This window comes from Pocillopora damicornis, chromosome 6, assembly GCF_964200805.1.
Source record: "Pocillopora damicornis chromosome 6, jaPocDami1.2, whole genome shotgun sequence".
Classification (NCBI taxonomy): Eukaryota; Metazoa; Cnidaria; class Anthozoa; order Scleractinia; family Pocilloporidae; genus Pocillopora; species Pocillopora damicornis.
The window spans coordinates 5,180,753-5,192,500 of NC_142675.1; the positions used below are offsets into that span (position 1 = coordinate 5,180,753).

General features: G+C 38.8%; 1 protein-coding gene across 1 annotated transcript; it reads left to right on the plus strand.

Annotated features, from left to right (window-relative positions):
- The first annotated feature begins 6,258 nt into the window (after window positions 1-6,258).
- LOC149043595 (G protein-coupled receptor 83-like) lies at window positions 6,259-9,953 on the plus strand. The gene has a single exon (XM_089210372.1). The coding sequence runs from the start codon at window positions 8,943-8,945 to the stop codon at window positions 9,951-9,953; it is 1,011 nt and encodes a 336-aa protein (XP_089066498.1). The 5' UTR covers window positions 6,259-8,942.
- The last annotated feature ends 1,795 nt before the right edge of the window (window positions 9,954-11,748 follow it).

The window sequence follows — 11,748 nt, forward strand, 5'->3', positions numbered from 1 at the left end:
TTTCCTATAGCACAGTAAGACCACAATCCGCGACTCAGAGCAGCCCCTCTGCAACAACTTCCGCTAGCCAATTAACTAACTGTACAATAATAGGGATATTCTGCTCGAATCTCCAACCTAACAAGTACACAGATCGCGAAGAGGTGTCTAGGTCAGATTTATTATCATCTACGTGGGCATCGTCGCTTGACACTTTTCGTCGCACGGTTCAACCGTGCCTGTACATGCGTCTTTTTCATTTCTGGTTTGCTCAGCCATCGTGTCACATGAGATAAGCGTCATTTCATTTATCGAGCTCCAGTGACTATCACACAGTACTTTTACAACTTAAACCTCTCCCCTCTGTGCTCATTTTTGCTAGCATTTTAAACTTAACGAACAAGGCAGCCACAGGGCTCTATGCCAAAATACACTGAAACTGATTCAGTTGTGAATGGTAAGTGATGTAAGCCTCATTCGTTTAATGTAATTTGATCCAAACAAGAGTCTCATATGCCGTAGGTAAGTCTCTTTATGATTTTCATACCATGAGCTTATCTTTTTTGTGGAAATGAAAATGTCGCTGACGATAGTTGAAATATGGTTCAGTTTCTCGGCCGAATTTTCTTGTGATGAGGTCTACTTCCTGATACCGCAATGATTCCTCAATCATAAAAATGCTACATTCAAGAAAACGATTCACGTGCCGCTCTAACTACGGAGACTTGAAATATTTCGCCTTGGTTAAGCTGAGGTAGTGCTTTTGTTCCAAGTTTATTCCAACACTTACTCAACCATACGAGTATTTGCGGCCAATGGCCAAACTGGCACAATATCTTATTTAAATTTAAGAGAGTCTCTGGAAGAGCGGTCCGGTCGATTTTGCTTGAGACACGGATTTCGCTTGTTTCTTGTGTGTTGTAAGACATTCATGTACCTATACTAAAGCCACAGTCAGTTTGATCGGATCTCTTTATTTTTCAGAGTTTTACGGAAATTAAATTTCACTCGAGCGAAGGCTTGTCGTGACACTTTTCAAGACTTTAATTTCATACAACTTTGGAGGACAATTTACAAAAAACTACGGAACTCAGCAAAAAAACAAATACCACAGCCATGTGTATTAACTCTATCTTATCTATCGAGGAGACGTTTGTAAACATCACGTGTCAATCAGAGAAACAGGGAGACTTGAATTATCGGTTCGCCTAAATCAAACACGCCAAAACCGATCAAATTCATGGTGAAGTTTTGAAAAAGTGAGGCGTTCTTAACTGATCCAACTAACATAGCTAGCAAGTAGGTGCCATAGAAAAGATAGCCACAGAAAAAAACTTTGTGGCCCGACCTTTACGAGAACTTTATAACTCCGTGAACTTACCTAATTTTCGGCAATCTCCAAGTTTGGCGGCCATTTTGAGGGACTTCTAAACATGAAGCGTAACCGATATAAATCAAGCAGGTAAATCTAAAACCGTCAGAAATATATACGAAAGCAATTCAAATGAACTCTACTTTCAAATCAAGCGACAAAATTTGAAATTGTTCGTTAAACTTACCATCCCCATGCGACCATTTATTCCAACAATTCAATCACTACAACTTTCTGAATTCCCCTCGTCGATTCCACTGCAAGAAATAACCTGTGCCACCCAAGCTTGGACTCGAATGTGAAGTACGAATGAAATAACATAACTGCTTCATCTTCGCAGCAATATCACGCTGGTATTTTGATTTTCCGATCGACAAGAACGGTGATCAAGAATCGATCGGTTTGTTTACGTCATAAACGTGACCGCTGACCAGCTGCTGAGTGAAAACAGTACGGTTTAGTGGCGAGGGGTGGGGTGAGGGGTGGGTGCGGGCAGATTATCAGAAGATTTTCGGGAACATTCGAACATATGCATTAAAGTATCATGATAAACACTAGGATTCTCAGTCTTAATGCGAAGGCATGCTTCGTGTTGCAGACAACTTTTGTTTCACTAAGAATTCTTTTTTATTTCAATTACATTTCGTTCCAAATAGGACTAGCATCAGTTCATAGATTTAAAAACAAATCTTTACCACCTAAATAAATGTGTTTAGATAATCGAGATAACCATTGAACTTCTTGTATCGCACCGGAAATAACGTGTCTTGTCTTTGCCCAACTTTGAGAGCGTGGAGCGGTGAAGACGCGAGATACGAGTCTCGCGTCTCGCGGCTTCACCATGCTCACAGGATACGCATGACCTCACTATCTTTAAGAAAAATAAGAGACCGCTCGAAGTCTGTATTCCGTTCAACCATTTCATAAGAGTGACGCGAGTCTTTCAATTGAGTGAGAAAGTCACAAACCCCTTCTTTACCTCACGAGCGTAACCACTGACCACTCACGAATTACAGTAGGCTTCTCTTTTGAAGCGGAAATTGAAATCGTATCGAATATACAAAGTTATAGTGAGTTCCTTTAGATCTCCCGCACTTGTATCGCTTTGGAAACAATTACGAGTACAGGAAGAAGTCGTTCATTAGCGAGACGTTCATTATGTCTCAGGACTGCTTTTTGAATAGCAAAGATGGAAAAACTTTGGTTCATCGTGTGGCTTAAGTGGTTTGGTACGACTGTCTGAATGCGATGACGAAGTAAAACATCATTTGATAAGCTGCCACTTGTCTAAAGAGGTTTTTAAGTGAAAATGAGCTAATATTGGCAAGGATTGGCGTATTTCACCCCGCTCAGGAGGATAAATAAAAAAATGTGGATTTGCTATAGGCATCGCCACACTTTGGGGAAGTTTTGGAGAAGTGAAAAGGTGACATGTCAGTATCCTGATCATGATGGTGTCAGGAAGCGTATCCAAGGCAGAGATGTAATTCCCTTGCATATGTCTCAGGACATTAAAAAGCTGTTTGGAATTATTATTCCAGTTGAATCAGATGGTCTTCAGTAACATTTTATGTTATCTATTTTTGTCACGTGACATATCTGCTCGAAAAGAGAAGAAATTCTTTATCAGATGAAGGGTACTTAAATACACATCACGTTGAAAAAATAGATCTATGTGTAAGTGCTTTTTATTACAGATGGAAATATGTACAATGTTGCTCGGTTGATAATCAATAATGTTTTTTTAGAAGATCAAATCACCTGACAACGCAATATACTTACTCATGCGTACGGTTCACAATTATTTGCGGTCAGTTTTCCTCAGTTTGTATGATTCTCATTAACCAATATGATTAAATATGTAAACTAAAACACCCCTTATTTGATTACGAATAATAAAAGTAAACAGTGCATGTCGGTTTTTAATTCCTGATGGATGCTACTGAGCTTTACTTTAACTAAGAAATTTGCAATCGCTTACCTCAGCTCTCTATGTCCCATGCCGTAAGAAGCACAAGAAAAAAGTTGATGATGGTGAGTCTTGGCTGAGACAAGAAGAATCAGAGAAGAATCTACGGTCCCCAAAAACGCCACTTTTAAACACGAGACAACCAAGGTAAATTGAATTAATGGTTATTTGTTATTTAAAACTATCGTTAAGATTATAAGATACGCGAAACACTCTCCCCACCGATTTTTTCTTACATTCTGTGAATCAAAAGTTTCAATAATTATAAAGGCTTTCTTGTTGATCGTCTTAATAGTAACAGTCTCCAGGGTCCAAGGGGAGCAAAAGAGTCAACAATTTTCTGTGTAGCTAGGTATGGCGACATGCCGGCTTTATACTTCTTCCGGCGTGATAACGATAATGATGACAACAATGGGCAAAAAGCACCGTCCGCTAATGATGACGATTATCATAGTTATTAACAAATCTCAGTTATAGTCCTGAAAAAAATCTCAGGGGGTCCTTTGAACCATCCAATTAATCTCGCCAGAAGTCAAAGTTGCCTACACTCATTCTAAGGTTCGTGCGATTTTACGACGAATTTTCAATTCCGGTGTGTTGCACGTGCGACTTTTGATAGAAAAAACCTGCACGCGTCATAACTTAAAAGAACGTGTCAGCGGAATGAATCAAATCTCTATCACTTTGCATACATTCTTGGGAACAGAAAAAATTACTTAGAGCAAACATTCTAAGTATAGTGTTCATTCCGTGAAATGAGGCATAAATAAAAGTTCTGGTGGTTTTTACCACTGATGACAAGCAAAAAGGTTATATAGGTACCCGGTTAAAAATACATTGGTAACTCTATTTAATAATTCTAATTAATACCAGTTCTAATTTAAAGGAGAAAGTTATGAAAATAAAATAAAAGTTGTCTGTACCACAAAGCATGCCTTCACTGTTTAGACTGATAGTCCTAGAGCTTTTTGAGCATGTATTCGAATATCTTATGACGATAAGCCAGCCACCCACGCCACCCCGCGCTTTGCTGTTTTCACTCAGCGGCTGGTCAGCGGTCACGTTTATGAGGTAAACAAACCGATCGATTCCTGATCACCGTTCTCGTCGATCGGAAAATCAAAATATCAGCGTGATATTGCCGCGAAGATGAAGCAGTTATGTTATTTGATTCGTACTTCACATTCGAGTCCAAGCTTGGGTGGCACAGGTTATTTCTTGCGGTGGAATCGACGAGGGGAATTCGAACACTAGTTGTAGTGTTTGAATTGTTGAAAGAAATGGTCGCATGGGGATTGTAAGGCAGTGTTCACACTTGGTGCCCGGGCACTAGTACCCGGGCACCGGCACAAAATGGTGCTGTGTTCAGACACACGGTACCCAGTCTGAAGATATGTTCACATTCAATAAACAGAGCACACGCTCACTATTGAAATCTCGAGTGGGACAAGGAATTGTGGGTACGAAAACAAGTGGTTTGTGGGTAAAGTGCCAAGGCACCAACGAAAAATGTGTTCACACAAGGACTCAGTGCCCAGTTTAGTGCCCGAGTACAAGGTCGAGACCTTGTACTCGGGCACCGGCACCGTGCCCGAATTCTGGCGTGGGTACCAAGAAAAAAGGTGTGTTCACATTGGTGCCCGGCGAAGAATAGAACCCGGGCACGGTGCCCGGGCACCAAGTGTGAACACTGCCTAAGTTTAACGAACAATTTCAAATTTTGCCGCTTGAATTGAAAGTAAAGTTAATTGGAATTGCTTTGGTATGTATTTCTGGGGGTTTAGATTTACCTGCTTGATTTCTATCGGTTACGCTTCATGTTGACAAGTCCCTCAAAATGGCGGCCAAACTTAAAGATTGCCGAAAATTAGGTAAGTTCACGGACTTATAAAGTTCTCGTAATGGTCGGGCCGCAAAGTTTTTTTCTGTAGTTACCTTTTCTATGGCACCTACTTCCTAGCTATGTTAGTTGGATCAATTAAGAACGCCTCACTTTTTCAAAAATTTACCTTGAATTTGATCGGTTTTGGCGTGTGTGATTTAGGCGAACCGATAAGGTGTCATTCAAGTCTTCCTGTTTCCTTGATTGACACGTGATGTTTACGAAAGTCGCCTCGATAGATAAGATAGAGTTAATATACATGGCTGTGGTATTTGTTTTTTGCTGAGTTCCGTAGTTTTTTGTAAATTGTCCTCCATAGTTGTATGAAATTAAAGTCTTGAAAAGTGTCACGACAAGCCTTCGCTCGAGTGAAATTTAATTTCCGTAAAACTCTGAAAAATAAAGAGATCCGATCAAACTGATTGTGGTTTTAGTATAGGTACATGAATGTCTTACAACACACAAGAAACGAGCGAAATCCTTGTCTCAACCAAAATCGACCGGATCGCTCTTACAGAGACACTCTCTTAATGGCTCTTGTAAGATAGATTATTATGCTATAGATCCTGTCAATTTGCATCTGAACAAAGAGTGTGGATGCAGAATTTTTTTTTTAGTGAATTAGGTTTATTTCTCGCCAAGTTTTCTCTTTTGTGCCTAAATAGAAAGCAAAGAAACTTTGCGTACGATTTTGTCGTCAAAAAAGCTGAAGATAAATAATTGGGTGGTCCCAGCTGTTCAGTGTCAAATTATTTCGCAGATGCTGGTTTGAAGATAATTTTTCAAAAAAGCATTTTCCATTCTTAGTGTATAGCGCCACGCAAAAAACTTTTATTCTGGCTGCTTCTTTTGATATCAGTGCGACATGATCTAAACGAAAACTGAAAAAAAGGCTGTATTCCTAAACTTGAATGTTTAGGAAATGTAAAGCTGCAAAGCGCCGCGTCAAAGCACAATTCCTATTCCCTGTCAATGCACCATCCATCAAACATAAATTGAACTGTTTTATTAACAGTTAGGCTGATAGAGACTCGTGAGGAAATATACTGCACGTTTAAACATAAAGGCAAAAGTTGACTACAGATTATTGAAGTCAAATTAAAGAAACAACGATAGGAAACTATATCAATTAATTCATGGAAGAGAGCTTTTCGTTTGTGCTCTATTAAAAAGTATTTACTCGGGCACTGTCTTTAGGGGTTTTAAACTACCGCGTTTTATCGAAAGACTAAATCAGCAAATGGATGTCGGATATGGCGCAAAGAAAATTTATACAAATTTACAGTTTTGGTTCTGGCGTGGACTTTACTCCAGTGGTTGCTTCGCTTCAAGCATATATTCTTCTGCAAATAAAGTTAATTCATCGTCCGCTATTTCAGCATGACAGCGCGCATTGCAGAACCGTCTCATTATTTCATTTTTATGAATCTGTCAAAAATACGTGGGATCATTTGCATGCAATTAAACTTCGATAAGAGGGCTCTGAGGTAAAAATAAAATTGACCTGAAGGCGACGGTTCCATAACGGAATTTTGACATTAAAGTGATCCGAAATGTGGCGTGTGCTTTCCCATGATTATGCAGGCTATGAAAACACACTGTTGGGAAACAAAGTTATGAGGAATTTGTCTCCATTTTCTGCGCATTGTTACGGTCAACTATCATAGAATTCTAAATAACAAGCCTTACGTTGCAAGACGCCGTTGACTTATAGTTAAATTATCATTTTTTTATTAAACTTAATTGCGTTTTATTTGCACAGTGCATAATTTTTTTGTCGAACTAATAGAGCCCACGGAAGGTCTGTCATTGATTCACAGCTGCTCATGATCAAGAACAAACCGACAAATCCACAAAGAAGTACAATGACATACGTTGAACATAATTTCGCAATTTCCCCAGACTTCCTTCACTTTCATACATTTTCCTACATTAAAATTGTTCATTCTATCGAAGGCAACTTTCTCTTTTGTTCGTCACGCTGTTCGTGAGACCACATGGCTAATTACTCACTAAAATGAGTTTTAAAATATGGAGCACCTGCCTTAAGACTCGCGAGAAAGTACAAAATCTCTTTTTTGGAGTAAATCTTGAATTTCGGCACGTAAAGAGAGTTTCCTTCTTGTTTGTTAGGTTTTTTTTTTATTCTCAAGTTTATGAATTAAAATCAATGAGGAGATCTAAAGCAAAATGGGATTATTTATAGAAACGGACTGTAAATGACATGCGACATGTCCTAATTCGATGGTAAATGAATAATTATCCTTATTCAACATATGATGGGTTTAAAAAAAATACTATGCTTCTATGTAACCCAACACACATTTATCATATAAGGCTCGCTTTTAAGAAAAAATAACTTATAAATGGTGTTCATAAGTTTGACATCTTGACTGAGCTCTAAGTGGTTTTTTTTTTTGCTCTTTAAAGCGGAAGACGTAAGCCCGTGTTTATGTGTTTTGGAAATTAATATGAGGCATGTTGGATTTGAGATCCATTTGAGAAGTCCCACATGCAAACATTTATGTCTGATATTCCTGTCCGGCTGTCAAGAAGAGATGCAACCAAGACCCGCATTAATATTCATAGGAAATAATTTTGAAATGGTTAAAAACAGAAGTGATCAGGAATAAACTCTTTAGTTCATCAAGGTTCCTCAGTCTCGGGCCACTGAATTCTAAAACCGTTGGACAGGGGAAGCAACCTTATCGATCTCCAAAGGTATACCGTGTTTCTTATTTTAGATCAACCTGAAAAAACGCTTGGATCAGTGCGGTTGAAATGTAAACTTTCCTTTTTTTCAATCTTCCTTTAGTAATAAGAGGCTACAAGTTTATTTGCTGACAGCGGACTTCAGTGCATTCTATCGCAGGTACGTTGAATTGCCATGAGCCGTTCAACGCTTCTTAACTCATAATAACTTGGAGGTAAAGAAGTTGACTTTGTAAGGCGAATATATAGGCAGATTGATTTCCTGTTTGCGAACTAATACTAATAACGCTACAGTCCATCAAAAATAGTTATATACATGCGCCAACAGTGTTTTCAATACGATGTCATACATTATCTTTGGCGTTACTTTTTATTCTACCGGATATTGAACTGAGAATAAAAGGTTAGTTATAACGAATATTATGTGATTATTATCGTTTGTTTCTGATAATTTTCGTGATTGCTATTATACGAACAAATGTAGGAACCGTCCGGAAAATTTGAAAATACTAATAAGAAAAACTATCTCTAAAATTATCTGTATCATCGGGACGGAAAACAAATGAGAAGATGACAAATAAGAAACGCTTTCGACATAAAAGCAAACCAACAACAAAGACCAGTATTTATATATTTTAAGGATGGGAATACTTAATACTTCTATGCAGAAATGCTTAACCATCATTTCAATTCTAAGATTTTTTCACTAGGGTTATTTAAGGAGAAAAATTAAAATGCCCTGCTGCATTCCTTTTCCTGTTTCCAGTATTTCCGTTCCTGTTCACAGCTTCAGTGACGTCCTGAAATATCATCGACTCAACCAAAGTGAACTTAGTTTAAAATAGAAAAGAAATTAAGAAAAAAAAATTTGTTTCCTTTGAATTCACAATCGATTCCTCTCACCACACCCCAGGTTGGTATCGAATAAGATTTTAGGGGGCCATGGTTGTTCCATTCACTGATTATTTATTCAGTAATAACAGTTTTATCTTATTCAACTTTAGCAACTGAAAAAACAGGAACTTAAGATGAAACCAGATACCGAGTGGATTGTTATCACAGTCCTCTACGCCATCACGATGCTCGTAGCGTTTGCAGGGAATAGTTTCCTCATCTACATCGTGTGGAAGAAGCCTGAAGTCAGATCACTGACAAGCTTTATGTTCGTCAACATGGCCGTCGCTGATTTGCTTGTAACCTTGGTAGTGATGCCCTGGTCGATTTCCGCAATATATACAGACAGTGTGTGGATGATCCCGGGAGTATTTGGAAAAGTCATGTGCAAAGGTATTCTATACATTGCCTATGTCACTTTAACAGCATCCATCCTCTGTTTGACGTTCATGGCAATCGACAGGTACTATGCCATCGTTCATCCCCTCCGCCGCCATCTTTGGTTTCGAAAGCCTAAACTAACCGTTCCATTTATTTGGATAGGGTCACTGGTCTCCATGTCCATTTTCCTTGTTATTCAAACCGTGGAGGACTACAATAGTTCTTCCTATTGCATGCTATCTGTTTACATCTTGGGTGATCCAGACAGGGCTCTTCGAGGAATATACCTCCTCCTTTTCGTCGTCAACTATCCCATCCCCTTGGCAGTTATTTCTTTCCTGTATACCATAACTGCATGGAATTTATGGTTCCATGTTGCACCTGGAGTGAATACTTTAAGAGGAAATCGAGCGCAACTAGAAACCTCCAAGAGAAGAGTGGTTCGGATGCTCATTATTGTTACCTGTGCCTTTGCCCTTTGTTGGCTCCCACCACAAGTGGTCCACATGATGCACGTCATTCACGCATCTAAGGCTAACCTACATATACAGCCGATTGTGAGCTTTGTGTGTTTTTGGTTTGGACACGCTAACAGTGCCGTTAACCCATGGCTGTACATTTTTCTGAGCACCAAGATAAATACGGCATTTACTAGGATCGTCAGTAGAAAAAGCAGCCAGTTGCCTTCAAGTCTCACCATCAAAACATCAGATGCCGTCTTACCACCTGAAGATGAAGGAAACCAGAATGAATCAAGAATATAATTACCAATTTGGTAACTGTAAAAAAAATAATATAAAAAATACACTTGACCGGGTCAGAATTTTGAACAAGGGGTTAAACTCTGCAAAGACAGTCAGCGCATTACCCACATGTTCACTAATAAGGTACTTTAGAGCGTGTACCACAGTGAGTAAAAGAGAGATACAATTTGATTAGCAATAGAAAATGTAATAAAAAAGAAGAGAACTAAGAGTCTTGGTGTCTCCTGATTGTGTGGGTTTTCTCAAAAGCTAGTTTTCCTTGTCATTGCAACTTTACAGAAGGTTAAACAATGGATAGCTGACGAAGTTACTCAGACACCCAACTACGAGAATGTTGCCAAAGTCGAAATAAAAATGAAGAAAGTTTTGAAGCAAAAAGGAGAGATGCAAACATATTTTACGATACTATATTTTATAATTCATCGCGAGAAATGTATAGAAAATCTCTGCATGTAATAATGCATGGTTGTAACATATTTCTTACTTAAGGGAAACACAGAAGTACCGAGGAATCCCAAACAAAAATTTGTTTCAGTTGATCTCCTATCCTTCGTTACCTATTCTGTTCTTTTGACTTTGTGTTTTTGATTTTATTTTTGGCATAACAGGAAACGCAAAGCACATATTAATCAAACGATGGTGGAGTGTTAACAAGGTTAACAAGCCTCACTCCAAATCAAAGGCTTGGCAATTAAGTACACAACTGTAAAATGGCCTATTCAAAGGGAAATAGATTGTCTAGAAATCCTGAAAGACTGCGAACGTTGTGGAAATGCATAATAAAGTACCGTATTGATAAAGTAAATAACACAATTATAAGGTCATTCAATTCAGAATCCCGCTGCATGATCCTTCACGATAAAGTTTTATAGCGAAAAGTGGGTCATTTCGCTCTAATGCCGTATCATCTCCGATACATAGTTTGCGTAGTTATATTTATGTTATACAGATACGGCACGTCTCGATGGATCAATTTCTCCTTTTAGTAATGTTTGATTGAGTGGCGTGAAATACACGTTTTTGCATACATTGTGGTGGTTTGTCAGTAACATAAACCGCCCAAACTGAGTCAGAGTATTGTCACTGTTCTCGAAATAAACTGTTTTTCGTTGCAGTAAACACCAGCAAAAACCAGGTGATGATGTTTGGTACATGAGAAGTCCTTTAGGAAAGAGTCACTTGGTAAATTTAATTCCAAGGCCGCCAAAAATTCGGTAATACGTGGCAGAGTCATTAATCACTCTGTACGGATTTCGTCCATCTCACGTCTCCTTTCCATGCAAGATGGAGATACCCCAGAAATTTTGTTGGTTTATAACATAGTTACTAACTGTAAGTACTAACCTGATTATTCTGCTCGATTTATGGTCCCTGCGCGCTTTGTGCTTGGGCCATAAATCCGAGCGAAAAAACTCGGTCCGTAACATGCAGAGCGGCCCTCGAACTCGGTTAGTAAGAGGTATCTCGTGTTTCCCAAACTTCCCGCGTACATCCATACCTCGATTTACGCACGCTAAGTATGGACCAATTTTTTATGAATCTGACAATTTGAAACATCCTGCTTACGACGGTGATCGATGTTTTTTCGTTAAGGTCAATTCGGTCCCTAAGTAAGTATTCTGAGAAAGATAGCTAGGACGTTTATCATACAAATTTGTCAAAACGTCCACAGATCGAGAGACAAGCGAAGCAACTGCGTCAGTATTCACCTTTGATGAGAAAACCTCGAGGAATCAGTCACATTTGATAACGTTTTATTATAACATAGCGTGCGTGCTTGCCCTATATAAGTCCT

Excerpts from the sequence above, each read along its gene's own strand:
- LOC149043595 (XM_089210372.1), top strand. The coding sequence starts at position 8,943 with ATGAAACCAGATACCGAGTGGATTGTTATCACAGTCCTCTACGCCATC.